Raw genomic sequence first — 27577 nt, forward strand, 5'->3', positions numbered from 1 at the left:
AATGTCATTTCCTCATTTGCTTCTTAGCATGTTTATTCTCTTATAACTACTCATTCTCTCCAATACGCAGAGTTTCACAGCCCCAGCCCACTGAGTGATCTTTCTTCACTGGGGCACTCAGATGTTGAAGAAAATGTATCTAAGGTACTATTTAATTGTTGATTATTTATCTGGTTTTCCAGAATTGATATTATACTTAATGTACTGGCTTATTCCTTCTTAAGGGATGATGTAATACTGTGTATTGCTTATTTTGACACAAATACATGTATTTCTGATCCTCTTTTTTTTAAGACTGTGGCCCCAGAGTCATTGATGAAAAGTACTAGCTTCCAACATAAACTGCAAAATATAGAAGACAGAGGTGAGAGAATTCTAAACTTTTTTTTTTTTTTTGCAGAATTAAGCAAAATTTATCTGATTTTGGCTGACAGGGCTATTATTCAAATGGAGGCAGATATAATCACTATACAGAGAGACAGTTGCCAGACCTTGGGGAGGGCAATGCCATCTGCTTCCCTGCTCCAAGTGTGCTGAAGGTCAAGGGGAGGAACTGGGGTTTTACTCCCGAAACAAGAAGGTCTGTGTCAGGAAGCACATAGCCTGGGCTCCGAGGCCCATCACCTAGCATGTCCCCTCTCTGACCCCAGGGTGGGTGGCACTGAAGTCCTGCGCTATTATAGCGTTGTTGCTTTCTCCTTTCACATCTGTTAATGTTTGCGTAAAATAGGTGCTGCGATATCGGGTGCGTATATATTTACAGTTTGTTACCTTCTTTTTATTAATTGATCCATTTGTCATTATGTAATGACCTTTTTCTCACATATTTTTTAACCTAAAGTCTATTTTTCTGATAATCTATAGTAGATACATAAAAGATAAAGAAAAGGGAATCAAAACATACCACTGTAGAAAATTGACCGCAAAAGAAAATAGCAAGAGAAGGACTGTAAAAGAGCCAGAAAGCAATGAATATAAAGGTGTTAGTAAGCCCTTAAAAATCAATCACTACTTTAAGTGTAAATAGATTAAATTGTCCAATCAAATGATGGAGAGTGGCTAAATGGATAAAAATAACAAGACCCAACTATATGCTGCCTACCGAGACTCGATTCAGCCTTAAGGATGCACAAAGGCTCAGAGTGAAAGATTGGAAAAGGGTATTCTATGCAAGTGGGCATGGCTCCCCTGGTGGCTCAGTTGGTAAAGAATCTGCCTGCAATGCAGGAGAGCCAGGTTCGGTCCTTGGGCAGGGAAGATCCCCTGAAGAAGGAAGTGGCAACCCACTCCAGTATACTTGCCTGGAGAATCCCATGGACAGAGGAGCCTGGTGGGCTACAGGGGGTCACAGAGAGTCGGACACAACTTAGCAACTAAACCAAGGGTCCCCTTGTATAGGAGGAATTTTTTCCCACTGCTTTTAAAATTCTGTCTCTGTGTTTGATTTTAGACAGTTTTGTTATGGTGTATCTTAACAGAAGATCTTTGTGAGGGAATCTTTGGGGGAGTTTATGAGCTTCCTGAACTGGGATGTCCAAATTTCTCCCCAGATTTTGCAAGTTCTCAGCCATTATTATTTTCTTAAATTTTGTTTATTTATTTTTGGCCGTACCTGGGTCTTCGTTGCTGCATGGGCTTTTCCGTAGTAGGCGGTGAGCGGGGCTTGCTCGTTGTTGCAGTCCGTGTCCTTCTTATTGTGGTGGCTTCTCTTGTTGTGATGCACAAGCTTTTGTATTCGCAGCACATGGGCTCAGAGTTGTGGTCCCCAGGCTCAGTAGTTGTAGCACAGGGACTTGGTTGCTCTGCGGCATGTGGAATCTTCCCAGACCAGGGATCGAACCCACGTCTCCTGCATTGGCAGGCAGACTCTTTACCAACTGACCCACCAGGGAAGCCTGCCATTATTTTCTTAAGTAGCTTTCTGCTCCTCTTCCCTCTTTTCTCCTTCTGGGACTCCAAAAAAGTGTAGATTGTTTCCTTTTTTAAAAAAATTGGGATATCATTGACAGCATATTAATTTCAAGTGTGCGACATAATCATTTGCTATTTGTACATGTTGTAAATGATCACAATGAATGTAATTAACATCTGTCCCCACGCATAGTGAGTCTTTTTCTTGTGATGAGAACTTTTAAGGTCTGCTCTCTCAGAAACTTTCAAATGTGCGATAGTCTTAGCTGCAGTCACCCCGCTGCCTGTACGTTTCATCCCCAGGACTTAACTTGTTTTGTCACTGGAAGTTTGTACCTTTGAGTGTTTTTATAGCTAACTGAGCTTCCTTAGAGCAACTGTTTTGCATTCTTTTTTAGGCAAATTGCAGAGCTCCATATATTTTTTGTGTGTGTGGAGGTCAGTTGCTGTATTTTTTTTTGAAAATTGCTCAGTCATATCTTACTCTTTGCGACCCCATGGACTATGCACTCCATGGAATTCTCCCGGCCAGGATACTGTATACTTGTGTTTTTTGGAGGGGTCGCATTTCCTTGAGTTTCCTGTTCCTTGAAGTTTTGCGTTGCTGTCTTCATATTTAGTCTATACTGATTGGCTTCAGGAGAGAAATGCATTTTGTCTCCTAGGGATTCTGAAGCCTTCCCAGGCCTTTTGTAGGGATATGCCTGCTCCACGCTTTTCTTTCTCCAGGGAACCTCTGCAGACTTCGTTTTCTCTGCACGCTGCACAGCAGGCCAGATGCTGACAGCCTCCTGTCGCCTTCCTTGGGGCTGTGGGGGATGGGTGCTCACGCTTGGTGCTTCCTCCCAGTACTGCCGAGTAGGTCGCAGGGAGTGGGTGCTCACACTTGGTGCTTCCTCCCAGTCCTGCTGAGTGGGTCTTGGGGGGTGGGTGCTCACACTTGGTGCTTCCTCCCAGTCCTGCTGAGTAGGTCTTGGGGGGTGGGTGCTCACACTTGGTGCTTCCTCCCAGTCCTGCTGAGTAGGTCTTGGGGGGTGGGTGCTCACACTTGGTGCTTCCTCCCAGTCCTGCCGAGTGGGTCAGGGGTGGGTGCTCATGCTTGGTGTTTCCTCCCAGTCCTGCTGAGTAGGTCTTGGGGGGTGGGTGCTCATGCTTGGTGCTTCCTCCCAGTCCTGCTGAGTGGGTCTGGCTGCCTTAAGGGTGCTCACAGCAGGTGCCCTTTGTTGTTGCTTAGTCTCTCAGTCGTGTCTGACTCTTTGTGACCCTGTGGACCATAGCCCGCCAGTCTCCTCTGTCCTGTAGAATTTCCCAGGCAGGAATACTGGAGTGCTTTTGGGAGTGTGCAAAATGAGCCAGCCCCAGGGTGGGCTTGTGTGTGGACGAGGCGTCCAGATTGTTTGTGGTGTCCGTGGACCAGCTGCAGGGTCATCCCGTAGGTGATGTGTGCCCAGCAGCTCTTGCGAAGGCTTCCTTATGGGGCCCCTGCAGGCTTCCTTATGGGGCCCCTGCAGGCTTCCTTATGGGGCCCCTGCAGGCTTCCTTATGGGGTCCCTGCAGGCTTCCTTATTGGGTCCCTGAGGCAGGTAGTAGGATCTGTGCCCTTCGATGCCCCCTGAGAACCCTGGATGCTGTTCTCCAAGCCCCTCCCCACCCCAGGCCGTGTAGTGTACCTCAGGATTCTGGATGGAGAAGAAAGAAATGGTCTTCTGTGGCTGGGGAAACTGAGCACTCACCCAGATGCTCTCGTCATCCCCCGAGGGAGAAAACTTGAGCTCAGAGGGTTTCTCTTGGGCCTGAGCTGGGCCGCCCTGAGCATGCGCTGACGTGGCTCAAGTGAGACGGTCCTTGTTATCCTCTCGGATGCGTCCAGTCGGATATTTTTCTTTGTCCAACAGCGTGTCAGGCCTTCACACTGGACTCTCAGACTTCCACAAAGTCCCTTTGTTGGGTGATTTTCAAAACCCGGTATCCTTTGGGGGAAGACAGGAGGAAACTCCTGTTTGGCTTTTTTGCTCATGGGCTGTTGTTTTAATGTTTACCCTGGAACTCTGGATGTCCTGGGCTCCCAGCGCTGAGAGCAGACAGGAAGACTGATTACTCATGATTTTGCGTTTTGCCCTCATTGCGTACGTTCTTCGAAAGGGGCTTCCCAGGTGACTCAGTAATGAAGAATCTGCCTGCAATGCAGGAGTCCCAAGTTCGATCCCTGGGTTGGGAAGATCCCCTGGAGAAGCAAATAGCAACCCGCTCCAGTATTCTTGCCTGGAAAATCCCATGAATGGAGGAGCCTGACAGGCTACAGTCCTTGAGGTCACAAAGAGTCACACACGACTTGGCGACCAAACAGCAACAACACAACTTAGAAATAAGAATAAGAAATTTAAAAATAAATAAGAAACTTAGACAATGCTATCATGTAGTGATGAACCTCTGCAGAATTCCGTGTTTGAATAATCATCTATACATACTCACAAATACATATTTATTATTAATTGGTTTGTGTGTGTATTCTCAGTTGTGTCTGACTCTTTGCGACCTGATGGACTGTATAGCCCACCAGGTTCCTCTGTCCATGGGATTCTGCACGCAAGAATACTGCAGTGGACTGTCATGCCCTCCTCCAGCGGATCTTTCCAACCCAGGGATCAAACCCACAGCTCTTGAGTCTCCTGCATTGGCAAGCAAAATGCATTAATCCAGACAAAAGATTTTTCAGTGGTCTCCATCAGGCTGATAAATTCAACAATAAAGATTGTCTTTAACTTTTCAGATTCTTAGCATAGTACACATTGGTAGAATAAACAGAGGAATTGGCAGTAGGAAAGTGCCTCCACAGGAAGGGTATTTTGGTTAAAAAGACTTTTCTTGCCCCAGTGAAGGCTCTTGGCCTTTATCATTTGTAGCCACTTGGTGTCACTTCAGAGTAAGGTTTTTTTTTAATGCCTCAACTTGGGAGAACTTGGCTCTTCATCATAGGGTTGGTTCTGTGTGGCACTAGAAACTGTTTTTGTCAGAAATATGAGTAAATAAATGCAATATGGACACAAAATTATTCACTACATACAACATGTGCCCAAAATAAGTTCAGAAGCTCCTCAGATTGCAAAAGCCCTCAACTTTCACAGCAATAAAGACACCCGTGTCTGAAAGCAAGTGGACACTCCTTTAGCAGCCACCAAGAGAACCAGCATTCATTCGAGATCACCTTAGTTTCGGCCACGCCGTGTTTACTCCCTGTGTTCATTTTTTTAAGTGCTGCATGTACATAGTTTTAGCCCCTTTGTGAAAATGTCCAAAAGTCCTGGTTCAAAGAGGCATGCAGTTGCCATGGAAACAAAGCTGAGTCAGCTGCATCACTTAGGACCTGCATGCTTTAAGGAGTGCACTGCTTCCCCTAGAGGAGCTCGTTCTCTCTGGAGAGCCGTTCCTCTATTTCAGGTAAAGTAATTTTACAAGATTGTCCCTTCCAAAGGGTTTTCTGTGCCAGATTATTTCCATGTCTCTGAAGTGGCCCATCTGGGATGATCCCCATTTAGTAGGTTCATAAATTCCAAGCAGCTTGTTCAGGGAAGCGTCACGTTATTTACACAGTGTTCCTGGAGTCCTCTCTCCATTGGAGGTGACTGTTAGATCGTCCATGCCAGTAGCTGCTTTGTTTTCCCGTGGGTGGGGCATGAACATTCAAGGCCATGCTTTGAGCTATTGCTACAAATGTCAGGAGAGGGAAAAGAAAAAAAAAACCAGAAGAGGCAAAACAGGCCGAAAGATAAATGTAAGGAAACATGGTAGTCGTTCTTGGGTACCTAACTGGGGCTAGCTAGAATTCTTTCTAAGTGGTTTCTTTGGGTCTTCACTGGGGTGTAGGCACCTTGTGAGATTTAAGCCTGAGTTCTGTTTGTTTTGAGGCTGTAGGAAGACTGGGCTGTGTCTGGATTCTTTCCTGAATTTAAAAAAATCGTTTAGCCTTGAAACAGTGCAGCTACCTAGCAAATACCCATCCGACTCCATGGACATGAGTTTGAGCAAGCTCCAGGAGTTGGTGATGGACAGGGAAGCCTGGCGTGCTGCAGTCGGTGGGGTTCCAAGGAGTCGGTTACAACTGAGCGACTTGAACTGAACTGATACTTTTCAAACAAAAGAACACACCTGAATTTTAGAGCAGTGAAAAGAGATAGCTGCACCTTTCCAAGTTTAGAGTATTGCTTATGCTTTTCACTTAAAAATAAAAAAAACAAAAAAACACGAGAGAAGCTGGATGTGAACTCTTTCCGGTTCCGAGTGAGAATGTGATCCCTTAAACACTAGGGAGGCCCTCGTTGGTGAGACAGCCCTCAGTCTGGTGCTGAGGCTCCACGTCACCACCAGGTGGCGCCCTCCTGGGGCTGATCCGATCGACTTCCAAGGGCCAGTCCGCCTGGAAACCTTGCTACCTTGCCGCTTCAGCAGGGAGCCCTGGTAGTGGTTTGGTGCCAACCATGACTGCTTTTCATTTGAGCCAGCCCGTACCCTGGAAAGGAGAGTGCTCCTACATGTCACTGAGCTCATCAAAGGGTGCTCGGGTCCTCTTCCAGTCTTCAACACGCCCAGTGCTTTGAGGCTTGTCCTTAGTCACCATGCCAAATGCTCAGCAGTTTGTAACAAGGCGGGAACACGTTTCACTTGCCGCTCATCACGGCTAGATATTCACTGGTGAGAAGAGAACAAGGTAAATCTGGGGCAGGGGGACGTGTGTGTGTGGTCATCAGTGTGTTCCGCTTGCCTTCAGACACAGCCGACCGTCACGGCGCTAAGTGGATACAGCCACGATTGGAAGACGATGGTGAACCAGGAGCCCTTTCCTCGGTGGCAGAAGCTGAGTTGGCAGGTAATGCCGGGCACCCCAAATGTTTCAGGTGTGTGAGCACTGAGCATCCCAACGTTAACTACAAAGCAGCTAGAGTTTTAAGATCAGAGTGGCTGCAGGAGCCTAAAAATGAAGCACTTTGTCCTCATAGACATGAGTAAATTGTTGCACAAACTGTAGATATGAGCAAGCACTGTCTGCTCCTAGCATTTTGATTTCTCCCTCTTCACTTTTTGTGGCAATTTCCAGGGCCCAAGTGTTCTTAAATTTACAGATATCTGCTTTCAATTCAGTTCAGTCGCTCAGTCGTGTCCAACTCTTTGTGACCCCATGAATCGCAGCATGCCAGGCCTCCCTGGTCGTCACCAACTCCCGGAATTTACTCAAACTCATATCCATCGAGTCAGTGATGCCATCCAGCCATCTCATCCTCTGTCGTCCCCTTCCCCTTCTGCCCCCAATCCCTCCCAGCATCAGGGTCTTTTCCAATGAGTCAACTCTTCGCATGAGGTGGCCAAAGTATTGGAGTTTCAGCTTCAGCATCAGTCCTGCCAATTAGTACTAGTCAAATGTTTGTGTTAGAAATATCCACTCCACAGATGAAGGAGAATAATCTGAAATGTCTACATACGTGGGGTTGGCCTTCTGGATGAGCGACACAACTATCCTTTGAAACAAAAGGCTCTCAGAAGGCAAATTTGGAGGCCCCCAGGTACTCGAAGGGGGTGGTAAGAGCCGGGCAGCCTTGCATTCCGATCCTGGAGCTGTCGGTGTGAGCTCACACCAGTTGTGTGATACCTGTGTGAAAAGTGGGTGTGAACAGTGCCTGCTTCACTTGGATTTTGTGAGAATTAAATGAGTTGGTCCATACAGTGCCAGACCCTTTGTGAGCCCTCGTAAAGCTTCTTGGCACCCAGAAACTGTTAAATGCCAGTCCCTAGAATGTCTTACCCATCACATTGTCCTAGAGACCTCTGACAACACCTCAGCCTGCTTCTTGGATGTACTATCAGTTGCTCTGATTTAAGGTGCTGGGAAACTTTGTTGAAATGAGCACTTGCCAGACAGTGAGTTTTGGTGGGAAGCTGCGTGAAACATCAGCTGAGGACACTTGGCTTAAGCTGGCCCAGTCGGTCACGGTCGGAGTTGGTCTTGCTGCAGCCATGGACATCTGTAGATCATGAAATCCGTGACCCACAGAAGCCAGCCGGTCTTCTCTGGGTCATGCCTGTGTTTCTAAAGGACTTCCCGTGCTCTGGGCAGCAGGCAGGCTGAGCACACCTACTTCAGCCCTTTGTTAGTTTTACTTAATGTTCTATTCTTCTTGTGCAGAAGGCATTTCAACTTCATCCTTAAACGTTACGCCAGAGAACTTGAAAGGTTCTGTGATGATCACCGCTTTTGAAAACTTCACTAGAGAACTGAAAAGAAACTATGAGGTAATGGCCCAGTAAAAATGAAAAGCCAGCTCGTTATGCATCTGAAGTAACAGGTTCACATTCATTAATCCCACTGTGGTCCTTCCTGTTGAAGGTGTGCCCGAGTCTCCGGGAGGTACATTTGTCCTCGCTGTGGTTGCTGAATTTAGTGCCTTTGTGAGTTGTGGTTTGTATTTATGAGACAGCTGTTCTGGGGACTTCCCTGTTGGTCCAGTGGGTCCAGTGGTTAAGAATCTGAGCTTCCGCTGCAGGGGGCATGGGTTTGATCCCTGGTTGGGGAACTAAGATCCCACATGCTTCATGGTGTGGCCAAAAAACCAGAAACAAAACCCCAGCTTAAACCAGGTCAGCTATTCCTTGTCCTATCGTGGGACCAGATGGACCTTATGGAAAGGCTTTGGTTTTTGTTGATTGCAGTCTCAGAAAACTGGACAAGCAGGAAGCAATGATTTGGTCTCAGTGACAGACATGAAAGGGGCCAGGGGACCTCCTGGATGAGAGATGCGTCTGGGACGGAGAGGAAGGTGGTCTGTGGGTGGGTGGCCAGCTGCTCAAGGCAAATCTTTGGGACACCACACATGCAGGCGGTCTTAGAACCTTGTCTGCAAAAGGAAATTTGAAACCATTTGCATCCCCTCCCTTTCCCTACCGTTTATAAATCCCTAAGGAATTATTTGTTGTGAAAAATACTTATGGTCTCACCCTAACGTATATTCATTGAACTAACTTGAAAGATCTCCAGTCTTTTTTTCTGCAATACTAATGTAAGCTGATTTATAATGGAAATTTGTTCATGATACTCAATATGTGTATCAGTGGCATGAATATAAGTTTTCCTGCTTTAACTTATTGTCCTTTATTGATATCAAACCTGAGGTAATAAGATACGAAATGTGTAGCATGGTGTCTTATTACAGTGCTTTAGTGATGATGTTTGCGGGCAGCATCTTTTTAATACAAAGCATATACCCAATTTATATAGTTCTGTTTAACCCGGATGTGCTTATTTTGTTGTTATGGTTTAGCTTAGGTACAGAAGGAGCCCACTTTATTCCAAAAATGCAAAGGAAGTACCAGATTGCCTGATAGAACTTTTAAACCAGATACATCATCGCAGGTAAGTGTCGGGTTTCAACACAAGTTTATGGAATTGTGGTCCCTCAAAACAACATTTCCAAGGGGAAAGAAGAGAAAGGAGATGTATATTCTTAGGACAAGAACCATCTAGAGAAAAATATGGAGTATTGCTGCAATAAGATTAGGAATGTCTTTGTCATATCCGGCGGTCCGGTGAAGTTTGTTGCTCTTGTTTTTTCTCAGACTGAATAAACTAGAACAGTTTCACAGCTTTGTTCTTCAAGAGCTGAGCAATCTTGACAAGGATATCGACGTTCTCCAACACCTTGAAGACGATGTTCTGGTAAGTTCTTTTTGTTTGGAACGTTCTCTGTGACTTAACAGGATGTGTTCTGGCGTAGAAAAACTGTCAACCACTTCAACCAACCCACCTCTTGTTCAATTTTAGGAATTTTGGGGGAAGCAGTCGGCTGACCTGAAATCATTCTGTGAACTGCAGCTGCAGAGGTATTTTTTTTTTTTTAAACAAGTATCTTTTCTAGAAGTCTCTTCGTTGAAGTAGGAGGTATTTGGCTAAAGCATGAGTGGTTGATGTTGGTAAAACCTCACTTAAGTAGCTAATTAGCTGCATCTTTTCTAACCAACCGCTTCTTGGGACTCCTTGGGCATAGAGCATGGCTTATGATATCGATCAAGACGTATACATTTTGAAAAGCACAAACAAGGGCATCCAAACTTCTTTTTTTTTTGGATACATATTGTTTTCTTTTTAAGCACGATTTTTTTTTCATTTATTTTTCTTAGTTGGAGGCTAATTACTTTACAGTATTGTAGTGGGTTTTGTCATACACTGACATGAATCAGCCATGGAGTTACATGTATTCCCCATCCTGATCCCCCCTCCCACCTCCCTCTCCACCCGATCCCTCTGGGTCTTCCCAGTGCACCAGGCCCGAGCACTTGTCTCATGCATCCCACCTGGGCTGGTGATCTGTTTCACTGTAGATAATATACATGTTTTGATGCTGTTCTCTCAAAACATCCCACCCTCACCTTCTCCCACAGAGTCCAAAAGTCTGTTCTGTACATCTGTGTCTCTTTTTCTGTTTTGCATATAGGGTTATCATTACCATCTTTCTAAATTCCATATATATGTGTTAGTATACTGTAATGGTCTTTATCTTTCTGGCTTACTTCACTCTGTATAATGGGCTCCAGTTTCATCCATCTCATTAGAACTGATTCAAATGAATTCTTTTTAACAGCTGAGTAATATTCCATGGTGTATATGTACCACAGCTTCCTTATCCATTCATCTGCTGATGGGCATCTAGGTTGCTTCCATGTCCTGGCTATTATAAACAGTGCTGTGATGAACATTGGGGTACACGTGTCTCTTTCAGATCTGGTTTCCTCGGTGTGTATGCCCAGGAGTGGGATTGCTGGGTCATATGGCAGTTCTATTTCCAGTTTTTTAAGAAATCTCCACACTGTTTTCAATAGCGGCTGTACTAGTTTGCATTCCCACCAACAGTGTAAGAGGGTTCCCTTTTCTCCACACCCTCTCCAGCATTTATTGCTTGTAGACTTTTGGATAGCAGCCATCCTGACTGGCGTGTAATGGTACCTCATTGTGGTTTTGATTTGCATTTCTCTGATAATGAGTGATGTTGAGCATCTTTTCATGTGTTTTTTAGCCATCTGTATGTCTGCTTTGGAGAAATGTCTGTTTAGTTCTTTGGCCCATTTTTTGATTGGGTCATTTATTTTTCCGGAATTGAGCTGCAGGAGTTGCTTGTATATTTTTGAGATTAATCCTTTGTCTGTTGCTTCGTTCGCTATTATTTTCTCCCAATCTGAGGGCTGTCTTTTCACCTTTTAAGCAAGATTTTTAAAATTAAAATAGATTCTGAGAAAAATATCGAGGCTTCTGAGTGAACAGTTGCTTTTCGGTTAAACTGAACTGTGTACTTGATAGAATATATTCTACACACCTTATATACGTAGTATACGTATACTTTTTTATTTTTAAATTTTATTTACTTACGCAGTTTATTTTTGGCTGCGCTGGGTCCACGTTGCTGCACCAGTTTCTCTAGCTGTGGCGAGGGCAGGCTGCCTTCGTTGCGGTGGGCAGGCTTTCTCACTACAGTGGCTTTCCTGCGGCAGACAGGGGCTCTAGGCATGCAGGCTTCCATAGCTGTCGTTTGCAGGCTCAGCAGTTGTGAGGCATGGACTCAGTTGCCCCTGAGGTATGTGGGATCTTCCCGGACCCGGGATCGAACCTGTGTCCCCTGCATTGGCAGGCGGATTCTTAACCCCTGGACCACCAGGAAGGTCCATTTTTAAACATGTTTGTATACATTTTAAAGCAACATGTGGGATTATCTTGCTGCGTGTTCCTCTCACTGTGGTTAGTCCGTGTCCATTCTGAGGCTGCTGCTTCTGTCCATTTGGAATAGTTTCCGCTTTCTAGAGGGGAGGAAGTGGGCAAGTGGATAGTGAAGTCCTTTACTCTGGTGCTTCTGTCCTGGGAGGAATTCTAGTGTGTTTTTCTTTACAAATCAAAAGGGATCCCTATATAAATGTATACTAGCCAAAGCCTTCTCTATCACATAAAAATCAGCTTTTATCACAGAAATCTGTCATGTGGTTTCAAAAAGGATATTATTCTGATCATATCGTGTATTTCAAACCAGAACAAAAACTGTCAATGTTTGAATTAACCATTCTACTGTTTTCTCAGTTAATATAAGGAATAATATTGACAGTATAGTCTCTATATTTTCAAAGTTCTTTCACACATCTCACCCCATGTGCCATTCATTATACATGGTGATAGTGGATATCCATTTAAAATCTCTTCACTAAATGCCCATGGTTGTTAAGAATGGTTCTCAAGCTGGTTGGAATTAAGACCTCTCAACACTTTTAAAATTTATTGAGGATCCCCAGAAAGCTTTGGCTTTGAAAGTTCTGTCTGTGAATATGTTCCACATTAAAAATTGAGACTGAGTTTTTTTTTATTTTAAAATAGTTTATTTATTGTCATGTAGGAAATATTCTGAGACAGTTTTTGAAATGTGTTTATTTAAAAGGAACAGTGATTATTGTTGTATGGCAGAAACCAGCACAATATGATAAAGCAGTTTTCCTTCAATTAAAAATAAGTAGATTTAAAAATTAAAAGAACGGTAATAAATGTTTACATATAGATATAAATAACAGATTTTTATGAAAAATAACCAGACTTCTCAAAATAACAACTATGAGAAGATTAGTGTTGTTTTATGCTTTTGCAGATCTCTCTAATGTCTGGCTTAATCAGTTCAGTCTCTCAGTCGTGTCTGATTCTTTGCAACCCCATAGGCTGCAGCACACCAGGCCTGCCTGTCCATCACCAACTCGCGGAGTTTACTCAAACTCATGTCCGTCGACTCGGTGATGCCATCCAACCATCTCATCCTCTGTCATCCCCTTCTTCTCTTGCCTTCAGTCTTTCCCAGCGTCAGGGTCTTTTCAAATGAGTCTGTTCTTCGCATCAGGTGGCCAAAGTTTTGGAGCTTGGGCTTCAGCATCAGTCCTTCCAATGAATATTCAGGACGGATTTCCTTTAGGATGGACTGGTTTGATCTCCTTACAGTCCAAGGGACTCTCAAGAGTTTTCTCCAACACCACAGTTCAAAAGCATCAATTCTTCGGCACTCAGCTTCCTTTATAGTCCAACTTTCACATCTATACATGACTACTGGAAAAACCATAGCTTTGACTAGATGAACCTTTGTTGGCAAAGTAATGTCTCTGCTTTTTAATATGCTATCTAGGTTGGTCATAGCTTTTCTTCCAAGGAGCAAGCGTCTTTTAATTTCATAACTGCAGTCACCATCTGCAGTGATTTTGGAGCCCCCAAAAATAAAGTCTGTCACTATTTCCACTGTTTCCCCATCTATTTGCCATGAAGTGATGGGACCAGATGCCATGATCTTAGTTTTCTGAATGTTGAGTTTTAAGCCCACTTTTTCGCTCTCCTCTTTCACTTTCATCAAGAAGCTCCTCAGTTCCTCTTCTCTTTCTGCCATAAGGGTGGTGTCATCTGCATATCTCAGGTTACTGATATTTCTCCCAGCAATCTTGATTCCAGCTTGTGCTTCATCCAGCCTGGAATTTCGCATGATGTACTCTGCATATAAGTTAAATAAGCAGGGTGACAATATACAGCCTTGACGTTCTCCTTTTCCTATTTGGAACCAGTCTGTTGTTCCACGTCCAGTTCTAACTGTTGCTTCTTGACCTGTATACAGATTTCTTAGGAGGCAAGTCAGGTGGTCTGGTTTTCCATCTCTTTATGAATCTTCCACAATTTGTGGTGATCCACACAGTCTGGCTTAATAAGGGACTTTTTATATTTGCTTCTGAATTCCATCCATCGTGACATCACACATCAGGTAGCCTCTGGAAAACTCCACTGTATGTTTGTAGAGAGAGTAGGAATGAAGGAAGAAAATTTTGTGCTAGTTTTCATCACAGTATTATCAGAATAGTTTTGACCTCACAGAATCTTTGAAAGCTTAGACATCCCAAAGGCTAACACTTTGGGAACTGCTGGTAGTGATGTGTGTGTGTGTGTGTGTGTGTGTGTGTGTGTAGACTGGGAAAGTTCTGCTTTTATTGGTGGAGGGAGAAGGAGAAGGGTGTGGCTGGCTCTTAAAGTCTGGATGTTAGATGTACATTAGATTTGTGGTTTCAGCATCTGAACGGAGCTGTCAAGTGGGTAACCGGATATTCAGGACTGAAACTCACGGTAGAGGTTCTGACAACGAGACAGGATTAGTTGATTTAGGAACCAGTTACAGAGATAAGTTGTTCCAGGACAGAATTCTCTGGCTGCTCCAGAGTGCTGAAGTTTGATAAGGGAGAGGAAGCCAGCAGAAGAGGGCGAGAGGATTATGCAAGGAGGGGGTGGTGTTACAGAGGATGAGAAGATGTGTGCGCATGCATATGTAGTGAGAGGTCTGGATTCTAGGAGATTCTCATCAAAATGTCAACCATGGTTATTTCTGTGTGGTGACATTTTAGGTGACTTGACTTTTCTAACTCAGGCTGTTCTGTATTTTTAGATTGAGTGCAAGATATAAATGACTTTGGGCTTCCCTGGTGGCTAAGATGGTAAGGAGTCCACCTGCATTGCAGGAGACCTGGATTTGATCCCTGGGTCAGGAAGATTCCCCTGGAGCAGGGAATGGCAACCCACTCCCGTCCTTTTGCCTGGAGAATTCCATGGAGCAGTCTGGCGGGCTACAGTCCATAGAGTCACAAAGAGTTGGACACAACTGAGCTACTAACACTTCCACTTTAATAAATGACTCTTGTGTAATAAACTCAAACAACATACCATTTCATTAAGTAAGTGAATTTTCCTCTCTCCCTAGCCTTCCTTCCTTTTTATGATCCAGAGAGAACTATCCCTTTACTGTTTAGTATATATTCTTCTTGATTTTTTTCTGTTTCAGTTCAATTGCTCAGTTGTGTCCAACTCTTTGTGACCCCATGAACTGCAGCACACCAGGCTTCCCTGTCCATCACCAACTCCCAGAGCTTGCTCAAACTCATGTCCATTGAGTTGGTGATGCGATCCAACCATCTCATTCTCTATTGTCCCCTTCTCCTCCTTCCTTCAATCGTTCCCAGCATCAGGGTCTTTTCAAATGAGTCAGTTCTTCGCATCAGGTGGCCAGAGTATTGGAGTTTCAGCTTCAGCATGAGTCCTTCCAATGAATATTCAGGACTGATTTCCTTTAGGATGGACTGGTTGGATCTCCTTGCAGTCCAAGGGACTCTCAAGAGTCTTCTCCAACACCACAGTTCAAAAGCATCAATTCTTTGGTGCTCAGCTATGTTCCTATGTTTAGATAAGAATATACACAAATGTCTTGATAAGTTTCAGTATGTATATTTTAAGTAATATAAATGAGATATTAAATTTTATGTGCATTGCTCTTCCTTTGCCCTCTCAGTAACAGAAGTAGGATTTCTTTCCAAGTCAGTAATAAGGATCTGCTAATTTTTAAAATAACTGTAGCTATTCTAGCTTATGGGTCTGTTATACTTTCACATTTGATTTCCTGTTGATGAGCATTCAGATTATTTTAAATTATCACAAATAAATCTTAGTGAATAGCCTTGTAACTTTATCTTGAATGACTTTAGGTATCAGGGAAACATTACTGTTTTATTTGGGGAAAACAAAAATAACAAAATTTCCAAGTCAAACTAGTACTAAAAGAGGATATGGATAAAAGCCTAATCTGGGCTAAGAATATTAGAATTCCAGCCCTAGTGGGGAATTGGATCTAATGCGAGTTAAATGTATGTGTTACGATCAGTCATGTCTAAGAGAAATCAGGCTCCGGCAGCTTAACCAAACAGAGGTTTTGTTTGAATGCTGTGAGCAGTAGCCCAGAGGGATTTTGTTCAAGGCTGGTGCTGCGCTCAGTCCTGTCTGACTCTTTGAGACCCCCATGGACTATAGCCCACCAGACTCCTCTGTCCATGGGATTCTCCAGGGCAAGAATACTGGAGTGGGTTGCCATTTCCTTCTCCAGGTGATCTTCCCAACCCAAGGATCAAACCTGCATCTCCTGTGTCTCTGCCTTGCAGCAGATTCTTCACAGGCTGAGTCATCGGGGAAACCCATTGAAGGCTGGTACGGCAGCTTTAATGCTAGTTAGGGATGCAGGTTCTTTTGCTTCTGCTCTGTTATCTTTCCTTGGCTTTGGACTTCATGGTCACAGAACCGCAACTCTACCTCCAAGCACATCTGCTTTCCATGCAGGGAGGGGCAGATGGTGAAGGATTTAGTAAAAGACGTGTGCCAGTAGAATCTATCTCCTTTTTTAAAAATTAGAGAAACAGTTTTCATGGAAGTCGAATCCGTATTACTTTTGTCTCTCTCTTATTGGCCAGAACCGAATCACATGAAGCTTGCTAGTTACGAGGGGATCTGGGGCTGCAGATTTAAACTGAGCTTGTTACTGTCCTCCTGCAAAGTGGGGTTCTGTTAATAAGGAGAAAGGGGAGCATAGATGTTGGATAGGTAACCAGCGATGTCTGTCATGCCCGAATTAAGTTGTATGTGCTGAACGCAGGAGAAGATTGAGAAATAAATCACAGAGGTGATTCTGTCTGTTCTTCTCAATGAGCACGCGCCCTAGTGTTCGCTTTAGGATGGGAGAATCTGGTCCCTACCCGCCTCTTGTTTTGTGAGCCTCCAACGGGACTCAGTCTGCTTATTGACAACATGCATTTTCCCAAAAGTCAGACCAGCCACTTTATCTTATCCTCCCCCCAAGAAATAGCTGTTTTTTCTCCAAAACAATAAAGGAAAAAAAAAATAACATCGTGCATTAGACTGTGAAGAGACAATACATGCGTCTTGAAAGCAGCACATGTTTAAGAGATTTTTGAGAGTGATTTTGACCCCGGGCAGTTCCCTCCAGTGCAGTGACCTTAGCTCCCAGTGGCGCTGGATATCTGAGTTAGGGAGGTAGCTGGTGACAGAGTGACATTCAGGTTGGCTCCCTGAGTTCTAGGGACTAGGAGGCGAGATCGTTCAGGCTTCACTAACTGCTGTTCTCCTGTTCCCTTTCCACCAGCCTGAGCCACGGGAAGGAGATAAAGCAGCCTCCGGCCACACGGGCAGTGCCTTAGTGCTCTGTGCTCATTCACAGCAAACGGAATTCCTGAGACCTGCCAAGTCTGGGTAGACTGTAATGTGTTGGTCGTTTGTCCATTTGTTCACAAAGGTTTACCTTTTGTATTTAAATTTGGCCAGAAAATAAGACATTCAGGATGTTTAGCAACTTGGAGTGATGTTGCCTTTTTTTTTATTATTTTTAAAAGTAAAATTGATTTTCATTTGAGAAGCGTCTTCAAGTTATTTGGAGAAGGGAAACCTCAGCGTCTATATATATATATACTACTTACAGTGTCTCTTTAAGGGAGAGCTTACTTTGGGATGAAAATAGCTCAGATGAAAGTGGTGTTGTATTTTGAAATAGTTATTCTTCTGTTGATTGGCAGATATTCTGGTTTCTCTGGAACTTTAACAAAACTTCCAGCTTTAGCAGAGGAGAAATATTCATCTTTTGATAATTACTAAATGCTCTATAATAATGTCTGGTGCGTGGAGTTGTATATACAGCTGACTGGGTTTATTTTAGAAAAGTGAAACCTACATAAGTTAAGCCCATCTATAAAGTACATGCTTGGATAACTACAGTTAAAGACTGTACACTGAACGCCAGATTATACATTATATAATTGTTATATAATATAGCTTAGTTATAGTTTAATATGCCTAATGCAGTCTTTATAACCCCAATTTGTCATTTTTCTTAAATTTTTTAATGAGCTATGTTTTAGTATACTGTAAGCTATAAGAGTATCAGAGCACTTATTTAATAGCTTCTTTTTGTAAGATGTGATTACCATTTAAATCAGTAGACTTTGAGTAAAGCAGATTACCCTCCATAAAGTGGGTGGGCATTGCCTAATCAGCTGAAGACCTTAAGAGTCAAGACTGAGGTTGCTGAAAGAAGCGATTCTGTTTCAAGATTGCTGCCTAGAAACCCTGCCTGAGTTTCCATCTGATGGCCAGCCCTGCAGATTTCACACTGGCCAGCTCCCACAATTCTGGGAGCCAATTGTGAATGATATCTCCCTCTCTCTATATATATGCAATTTATATGTGTATATGTTATATATGGGCTTCCCTGGTGTCTCAGATGGTAAAGCTTCTGTCTGCAATGCAGGAGACCTGAGATCGATCCCTGGGTTGGGAAGATCCCCTGGAGAAGGAAATGGCAGACCACTCCAGTGTTCTTGCCTGGAGAATCCCATGGATGGCGGAGCCTGGTGGGCAACCTTCCACGGGGTCTCAAAGAGTCGGACACGACTGAGCAACTTCACTTTCACATGTTTTATATATATATGTATATGTTATATACGCATATAAATTGCACATCACGATATTTATACCTGTATCCTATTGGTTGTCTTTCTCTGGAGAATCCTGACTAATACAGAAGGTCTCCAATCCAGTGTAGTTGAGACCTTTTCCAGGAGCCTATGGAATGAAATATATGTATGTGTGTGTGTGTCTGTAAATGTGTCTGTGTGTGGCGGGAAGGTGGAAGGGGGTCAGAATGGTTAGAACATATGGACAATAGGTGTTAGTTCAGCATTCTGATGCTTTTAGAAAATGAGTATGCTAATTAAGATTTAAAAAAAACCCACAAAACTCGGCTTTGCCTTGGGTCAAGGAAAGCTGGAGAAACTTCTTTCCACATGAACTGGGATCTGTTGAGGAGGAGGCCCATCTGTACTTGGTTGAGCACTTACATTTCTGGTCCTTGAATGGTTTGATGCTCCCGTTTATGATATGGTTGTTAGTACTGAGCAGATAATAGAGAAGCAGCCGCCGTCTCGGATCCGGAGGACTGGCCACTGGTGGCTGAAACCTCTCTTCCTGGGAACTCAGGTAAGCTAAGCTGGCGTCGCTGGATCTTTCTCTATGTGCACGGGCATTATCGATTGTCACCACAGGACATGGTGGCTTTGCGACTTGGCCAGGGACACTCAGGTCTCTGTACCTTCCTGGTGAGAGTGGCCACAGCGGGGGTCCGGGGGAGGCTTGTGGGCAGAGGAGTGGGCTTGCCGCTTTGCACGCCCGCTTTGCACGGATGCCTCGTGGCCGGTCTGCGGGCTTCCCCCCGAGGCCCCGAGGCACGTGCTGGCCCTGCAGCTGCTCCGCTTCCCGGCCATCTGTCAGCTCCTCCTCCCGGGCCAGGTGTGTGCAGGGCTCTGGGACACGGGCCTTGGCTTCCGCAGGTCGCCCTCATCACCGAGGTCGGAGGCACCTGACTGTCCGTGTGGGCTGCACCTCAGGCTCATTCTCCGTCTTCCTCACCCCACGTCTGATTTCCCTTCCCGAATGTCTGCAGTGTGCACGCCGAGCGCCCATGTCAGACCTGCTGCCAGCCGCCTTTCCAAGGCGCCTCCTTCACTCCCGCAGCTGCGTGAGGTCGGCTTCTGTGGGATTCACGTGGCTTTCACCCAGTGGTTCTGCCTCTCAGCTTGCACCCGAATACACAGTGCAGTTGTTAGCAAAAGAAGGGAAAACTTCAAATAGACTCCCAAAGTGCATTTATTCACACTCGGTGATGGCCTTTCAGCTGTCTGGGTCGTTCTCGAGCCAGGAGTGGCAGAGTGGTGTTGGGAGCTGAATCAGGGACAAACAGTGGTCTCAGCATTCGTCTTTGGTTCCCCTCGTGATGGGAGGAGACCAAATCCTGACACCTTGAACAGCATCAGCAGCCGTTCTTGCCGTTTTGCGGTAACCCTTGTTTTCCTCTAGGAGGTACTCACTGGTTGTGAGCTCTTTTCTCTTTATTTTTAATTGAAGGATCATTGCTTTACAATGTGTGTTGGTTTCTGCCACACATCAGCTTGAATCAGCCATAGATATATACATATGTCCCCTCCCTCTTCAACCTTCCATCTTCCACCCTGAACCTGAGCTCTTTGAGCAGAGACCGTTTGATCTCTTCACTATTTTATTCCAAAGCCCTGGTACAATGCCAGCCACGTGGAGGGCATTGAAGTGCCTCATCATGGTGGAAGGATGGTGAGTCCTGCTAGAATCCTAGGTGTTTAACCTCTGGGATTTGCTGGGACAAACTTCCCTCCCTCTTTGGAAAATTCCTCACCCATCAAAACTAAGCCCAAATACTGTCTCCTTTGGAAAAGTTTTCTTGGTAAGCTGTTTTCCATATTTCTATTATTTTATATGTAAATGTTTCTTCATCTGCTTTATAGGACTGTGAACTTGTAAGGGCAAATATTTCATCTGGGTCACTTCTGTATCACCAGTATAACATACAGCACTGGGAAGGTAGATTTGATGAATTTTGCAATTGAATGTGACTATTTCCAGAGTTTATCAAGGCTCATAGGATTAAACTGGACTTAAGAAATAAAGGCTAGCTCTGTACACGGACCATCTTTGGGACAGTGCCTAAATCTTTCAAAGAAATTTGCAACTTGTGATATTTATCATTAGGGTCACAGTCAACAGGAAAGTGAAGTTTATTTCCCTTGAAATGTGTGAACTCAGTCTAGGCAAAACTGCGCGCAAGAATTTGTCCTTTTGTTCTTCAGGGCTCAGGTGTCACAAATTCACATGCCTTCAGGGGTCACTGGGTTAACAAGCTGAGTGCAGAAGGGTGAGTGGTGGTAACAGGTCACACGAGAGCGCAGCCCCCTTCTCAGGGTCAGACTGGTGTGTGCAGATGCCAAGGTACATGCCAGGGCCCGAGGGCGGCTGTGCCTGCCGCACCCTGGCTGGGCTGTCAGATGGGATTTGGCTTCTGATGGGCTCGTAATGGGGCTTCCCAGGTGGCTCAGGAGTAAAGAAGCTGCCTGCCAGTGCAGGAGACGTGGGTTCGATCCCCTGCAGGAGGAAATGTCAACCCACTGCGGTGTTCTTGCCTGGAGAATCCCATGGAGAGAGGAGCCTGGCGGGCTGCCGTCCATGGGGTTGCAAAGGGTTGGACGTGACTTAGCAACTGAGGACGCGCACACACAGGGTTATAATGGGCTCCCAGGGGGCTGCTTCTAAGAGCCAAACTGACCACATTTACGAAGTGCTCAGTGAGGGTGTGACTTTCACATTTACTCCTGGTGTCGTCCCAGCGTTCCCTCAGGGCTGCCTCTCAAGACAGAAAAATGACCTGCAAATCGATAGCTTTTGCTCCCCCCCAACCCATGACTGAAAGTCATGTGTTACTAAAGGTTAAGGGATATTTTAGGTGAGTGTAGTTTAGGTGTTGTAAGAGTGATTGTTATTTTCTTAACCTGCCCTGGAGTAGAACCTTTATTTTTAGAATTCTTCTTTAATGTGAATATAATTTGATTTTGAAGAAAGCGTCAGTGGTAATGATAAATTGAATAATAAAAAACACATTGAATTTTTCTTTATACTGAGAAATTTGAAACTTATTTAGGTGAACACTTGTCATGTACAAGCAACTTTTAATTTGCAACAAGTTACTAGGCTTTAATGAACTGGTTGCACCCACTGTTTAAGATAAGGAAACCCAGGAGGTGGTGGGGAGGTCTGTGCCCCCGTTCGGGGAGGTGAGGTGAAGTTTCCTCTCTCCACGGCCACCTCCCTCACTCCCCATCTCCTGCTCTTCCATATATTCTGCCCTATCCTTGTTACTGTCCAGGAATAAGCCACTTCCTACGCAGACTTGGAGCTCTCTCTTGTACCATTCTGTGTTCCGCTGTCAACATCACATTAAACCTCTACTTCCTGCATCGACACTATGCCAGCCTGTGATCTGCCCCACGACCCTGAGTCTGTCTCAGGCTTCGCCGTGGTCGTCTCGGCTCACAGACCCACGCTGCAGCGGCCTCCTGTCTGCCTGAGTCTGCAGAGAGCGCCCATGGCCCCAACGTTGCTTTGTGCCCAGTCTAGCCTCTCCAGCCAGTCCAGTCTCTCCAGCCAGTCCTGCACTCTTCCCTGGGTCATTCTGCGTAGCTGTTTTTGTTCTGACCTTTCTATCCTCTGCTTGCTGTGCAGTACGCTAAGTCGCTTCAGTCGTGTCTGACTCTTTGTGACCCATGACTGGGGCCCGCCAGGTTCCTCTGCCCATGAAATTTTCCAGGCAAGAATACTGGAGTGGGCTGCCATGCTCTTCTCCAGGGGATCGTCCTGACCCAGGGATCGAACCTGCATCTCTTACGTCTTCTGCATTGGCAGGTAGACTCTTTACCACCACCGCCACCATATCCTCTCTGCTAGTCTACGCTTAACTTTTCCTTATGCATGACCATTTTCTCAAAGAGTTTAACTCAGTATATGAACACTCCATAAAGGTGACATTGTTATATAAAAGCCCACTGCTTACTGAAATGAATTACACCTCCAAAATTAATTGCTAGAATTTCACTTTGTTGTTAAAAAAAAAAAAAAATTCCTGAGTAATAGGTCATTTGGAATAGCATGCAGAACACATTTTAACTTCTTTGAACCAAATAAAAGGAATCATGACTTACTTTAGTGTAAAAATCAACAAGTTTATTATACAACAAAATCAAGTTTATTATACAACAATCATACAGATGCTTTTTATCTACAAAGAAAAAATGGCTCCTGCCTCCCTGGCCACCTCAGTCATGATACTATGTTCTTAAGATATAAGTGTTTTCCAAGGAAAATCAAAAAAGTGCTATCCTTATTTTCCAAATAAGGAAGTCCCCAGAAACATAAAATAATATGGAAATACTGGAAAGAACTAGACTGGTTTCTTACACACGAAGTGAAGTTCTGTCCATCACAGTAACCTTTTGCCTTAAAAATACTTCTCCAATGTCGGGGGGACTTTCCCCTCAATATGTCTAAATAGTTTAGTATGTACTTTTGATGGGTTGAGATTTCTGTATTTAATTCCAGTAAGTGAACATTCTTTTGTTTGAAAAATTGGAATAAACATATGCTCACCATATTCATATAACTGTTTTCATTCCTGTGAGTGAGGAGAAATTTATTTTGGGGAAAAACATTTCCTTTTTTTTCCTAAAAAATTATACAGATTTTTTTTAAACAGCTTTGCTTTAGGAAAATCACATTAAAAGTAAGCATTTTGTTTAAAATTGTAACACTTAATAACAGGTGAAGATAGTTACCTGATTCAGTTTTTGTGACTAAGACTACATAACTATTTCTTTTTTTTAACCAGCCCTGGAATGGTTTAAGGCTATAAAGTGTTCCGTGAAGCTTCCCTAGGATTACAGATCAAGTGGAAATAAGCATCCTGAAGCCTCTATCCAAATCGAGCCGGACAGCGTAAACTAACGGAGCTTGCCCTGTGATCAGCGGTTTCCAGCTGTCTGGGCGGTCTGCCTCAGCCGAAGGACGCCTCTGTCCTTGCCTTGCGGGGATGGAGCCCAGTGGAGCGTCTGGAACCGCAGCTGCAAGGCTGAGTGCGGAGCCGGGCCTGATGACAGGGCAAGCTGGACCCGTGACTTCTGCCTTCTGAGCCTCATTTTCATCTGCGGTGAGTGCCTTTTGATAACATTTTAGACCTAACATTTAGGTCTCCCGTCCGAGACCTAAAACTGCACCAGTGTCTAGCTCCTCCGAGGGGCTTCCTCCCCAGTCCGCCGTGGACTTTGTTATGGGAGCAGGCCCTTGTTTTAAAGTGAGTTTCTGGGAGGGCACGGGACTTACAGCCGTGCAGGCATGATGTGATGGAAGGAGCGGGGGTGAGCACCCGCGAACAAGTCAGCTTTAGGAGACTAGAGAGACCCAAGAAAAAGTGGGCATCAGACGGAAGATGTCTGTTCCGGAGAAATGGGTCCGCTGGCAGAGGAGGGGCTGGACGGCTCGATGCCCTCGCCGTGAAGGCTGGTGAGGTCAGTCGCCTTTCAGGGTGGCGGAACCCCGAGGGGCGTTTACAGGGAACAGACGTTGGCAGTGTCAGGATGCTCAGCGTCAGTGTACACGTCAGTACCAGAGTCAGGGTGTTTCTGTTTTCCCATTAAAATTTTTTTTTCAAACGGACGCTCAGAAAACAGAAATGGTCCCCAAAGGACGAAATCCTTTTGTGCTGTAATGTGTTGGGGCATTTAAGCCTCTGATGTGGATGTTACGACCTAAAAACGTCTTAAAGTAAGGTAGGAAAGCAGATAGTGTCAGAGTGGGCAAATCTCGTTTCTACGGGGTATGACTTATTTTACAGGGTGTAAATCTGTCTCAGATCTTCAGAAAATGCCATCTCCATTCCTGGGACAGTTGAATGGCAGATGGCCGCCCTGCCCGTGGGGAGGAGGAGTGGCCCCTCGCGCCTTCCCCTGTCCGCGTCCTCCGCTGCGGGTGTGGGCGACCCCAGCAGGCCGAGGCTGTGCTGGGTTTGCCAATCGGCGCTTTTTACGGTGGGCAGGGCTGGGACCGTTCCACAGCCCTCCCCCTCTAACTGTTTTCAAAAACCTAACCTGTAAAGACAAACAGTGGCTGTGTGGGGATAATACTCGAAGGTAGGCTCATAAGAAATCGTTGACAGGGTCAGTATCTATTTCGCCCTCGATGCTCTTATTAATTCTAACTTACAGATAATCCAGTGACAGATCATCCTGACGGCCCAGTGATACAGACTTGTTCAGAGAGGAGACAGGCAGCCAAATTCGGATCCTACTTTTAAAACTGAGCACTGTTACCCTAACCCAGGGTACCTTAACATAGGATGTAGATGTGAATACATGAATAACTAAGGAAACCCAGTTAAAACGGAAGAACTAGGGCTATCCAGAGCCCCTGCGCTATGAGGGTTTGGGAAAAGATTTTTCTTCAAAATAAAAAGGAATAAAAAACTATTACCATGTCACTAATTTGAGAATTAGGAGTAATTGTGGGAATTTGAGATTCTGGGGACAGACTTGAGAAAGAAAAGTGGTTGCTGGGTTTTCCATCTATGTGACCATTTTAATATTTTCTGGGGTTGATTCCTAAAGGAACAAATGGACTGATTGTGTACTGACAATTATTGCTGAATATAGATGAGAGCATACCCTGTGTTTAGAAGATAATAACATTTTGTTTTAAACATTTTAATCTGAACAAAACTAACTTATTTGCAGACTTGCTGTGAGAAGCAGTGGTCCCTGTGTCCCGGCTCTGCAGGTGCGTAAGGCGTGGTGGGGGCCGCGTCCGGGCTGGGGGCTAGGTCAGCGGGGGGCTAGGTCGGCGGGGAGAGCCGAGAAGGAGCACCAGGTCTGAGTTCTGCAGAGCTCTCGCCTCACTGCTGATGAAAGCATTCAGTTAACAGATCGACCCAACAGCAATATATTAATATGTTCCAGGTAAAAATGATTTATAAACTCAAAAGAAATTAGTTTATGCTAAAACATATATAACTTTCAATTCAGTCTTTGCTTTAAAACAAGCGGATCTGTTAGGCTATTATATATGCTTTGTCTTTGAGACGCGACCCTTATTGTGCCTTCTTGCTCATCACTCCGTTCGCCGCACTGAAATAGGCTTTGGAAAAACCATTCTTGACTTCTTTCCCTGCCTCTTCCATGGCTTTCTTCATTGGCTTTTTCCGGTATGTCTGTTGGGATGTGTACATGTTGAAGAGAAAAAGAGAAAGGGATTCTTTAATAGAACCTTGCCTGTAATGAGACTTAGGGTCTAAAACAATGCATGATTTCATTGGTGCTGAACTTTCTAGTAAGAATGCTTATTTGTTAAATGACGGTTGTTAAGCTTCTGATTAAAAACAAGACAAATGCATGAATTCCAATGAAAAGCTGTCTCACTTTACCCACATCAGGTTAGTATTAATATATTATTTTATGGGATTAGCATTCAAATTCTGCATTAATTGCTTACATGGAGGGAATGATTTTTTTTGAAGTCTTTTAAAAAAATCAAGGTATAAGTGAAATTCAGTGCATTAGTTCAGGTATAAAACATGATTTAATGATTGTAAATGATAGTGCTTGTTAAATGGTCACACTGTGTAACTTAGCATCCCACATATAGGATTTACCGTATTTACCATCCCACAAGAATTTTTTTCTTGTGATGAGAACTTTTAAGATCTAGTCTCTTAGCAACTTTCAAGTATGCACTATGACTGACTTAAGGATATAAATTTTTTTAAAATTACAATTCAAGTGAAGAAGTGCTGTTATTTCAAAAGTACTGGTACCTGAGATTTTGGCTTGATTTGTGTCTTGGCACAGCCCTCCTACTCAGACAAAATACATGATCTCACTTTTTTAAAAAGCGATAGCATCAACGTAGGGCCAGGGTTGACCTTGACTGCAGCTTTGAGCACCGTTGCTCCCCACGCTGGACTATGGATTCCTTCGTTTCCACACCAACAGCACTCCCTGAGTCTGCCAGCAACATTCATCATCTTTCTTTCTTTTTTTTTTTTTTTTTTTAGGAGAGGGGTGGCTTTGTTTGATTCTATCAATGGTTGCTTCTTTAGAAATTCTGAAAGGAAACTTTTATCTCACAGAAGACAAAGCCTCGCCAGTCCAATTCCAAAACACAAGAGCTGAAAAGCTATCAGAAGTTCTGTTCCCACAGCTGTATTCTGTATAAAACCGCCATGCAATTGCTCAAAGTCAACCCAAACTAAAGTCAGTGAGCACTTGTTTGTAGGAGAAAATACAGTCAGTACAATTTCAGAAGTACTGTTTTGGATAAACTGTATATTCTCATTTTTCTTATGACGCTTTCTGTGTCCGCAGCCCACAGAGGAAAGCAGCTGGAAATCGACCACCACCCGAGTTCTGTGCTGTCACCGCTGCCACCAGCTCTTCTAGAACAGAGTTGCTCTGAAACTGCATTTTGAAAATCCCTTCCACTTATATTGTTAAAAAGAAAATGACACTTAAGGAAAAGTCAGTGTGACCTTCTCATCCTGATTCACCTCAAAAGAATGTTTTTCAAATAAACAGTAAGTCTACAACCTTGCAGCAGCTAATGGAAACAGGTTTTCACTGTTAGGTTTATTTAGTCCATGTTTTCCTCCATTCATAGAGATTTCCTGGATCTGTGTTACTGTACAGTGTTTAACTTTCAGAGGTCAGACTTTGGCTGCCTGGTGCAAATACAAGATTCAAATGCATAGTATTTTTGATAAAGCTTCACAGGCATGCACTGAAAAACGTTTGGCAGAATGCCCGCCAGACCAGTAGCAGGGGTAGTTTCCCTGTGCAGGAGGCTGCTGGGCGGTGAGTCAGGAATGCAGGTTGCACCTCTGTTACGGGAACTTGCCTGCACTCCCTAACGTTTAACTGGTGAGATTAAAACCGTGACGCAGAGGCGCTCAGTCTCATGTTTTGCTGTTGACTGTTTGCGTTTAAACATACCTGAATGTAGAAGTTTAAGAAGAGGATGACCAGCGTCATCATGTAAGAAGACTGGAAGATGAGGCAGCCGAAGGGGAAGCCGCAGGGTCTGACCACGGCGCTCATGGTGTGGGTGATGGTGAGCAGGAACTGCACCTGTGGGCGGCAAGGGTGGACCGCTCTGCGCTTGGGCAGCTGCCAGCCGGCTCCCGGGGCCACACAGACCCCAAAGCGCCCGAGGGGCCCACTCTCCTCTCAGGGAATTTTGTTGGAAGTTAGGAAGTGTGTAAAATTGGCCATCTTTAATTTTCTCTGGGAAACATATCAGATCAGGCCATTTAGCTAGAAACGCTTCAGTGGACAATAACTTCCAAAGTGT

The 27577-nt window shown here is 44.5% G+C and overlaps 2 protein-coding genes across 2 annotated transcripts in view; one reads left to right on the forward strand and one right to left on the reverse strand.

The window, feature by feature from the left end:
* Positions 1-19350, forward strand: part of SYCP2L (synaptonemal complex protein 2 like) — a 60765-nt gene extending 41415 nt beyond the window's left edge. Inside the window, exons 27-35 of the mRNA XM_070456963.1 lie at positions 71-144; positions 6677-6803; positions 8087-8193; positions 9219-9310; positions 9514-9613; positions 9719-9777; positions 18721-18808; positions 19046-19176; positions 19272-19350. Of these exons, the coding sequence (XP_070313064.1) occupies positions 71-144; positions 6677-6803; positions 8087-8193; positions 9219-9310; positions 9514-9613; positions 9719-9777; positions 18721-18808; positions 19046-19176; positions 19272-19350 (857 nt within the window). The remainder of the gene's footprint in view (positions 1-70; positions 145-6676; positions 6804-8086; positions 8194-9218; positions 9311-9513; positions 9614-9718; positions 9778-18720; positions 18809-19045; positions 19177-19271) is intronic.
* Positions 19351-25177: 5827 nt separating this feature from the next.
* ELOVL2 (ELOVL fatty acid elongase 2) overlaps positions 25178-27577 on the reverse strand; it is a 43785-nt gene continuing 41385 nt past the window's right edge. The window contains exons 7-8 of the mRNA XM_070457027.1: positions 27220-27354; positions 25178-25442 (exon numbers count right to left, since the gene is read on the reverse strand). Of these exons, the coding sequence (XP_070313128.1) occupies positions 25323-25442; positions 27220-27354 (255 nt within the window). The 3' untranslated portion in view covers positions 25178-25322. The remainder of the gene's footprint in view (positions 25443-27219; positions 27355-27577) is intronic.

Source organism: Odocoileus virginianus, chromosome 27, assembly GCF_023699985.2.
Source record: "Odocoileus virginianus isolate 20LAN1187 ecotype Illinois chromosome 27, Ovbor_1.2, whole genome shotgun sequence".
Classification (NCBI taxonomy): Eukaryota; Metazoa; Chordata; class Mammalia; order Artiodactyla; family Cervidae; genus Odocoileus; species Odocoileus virginianus.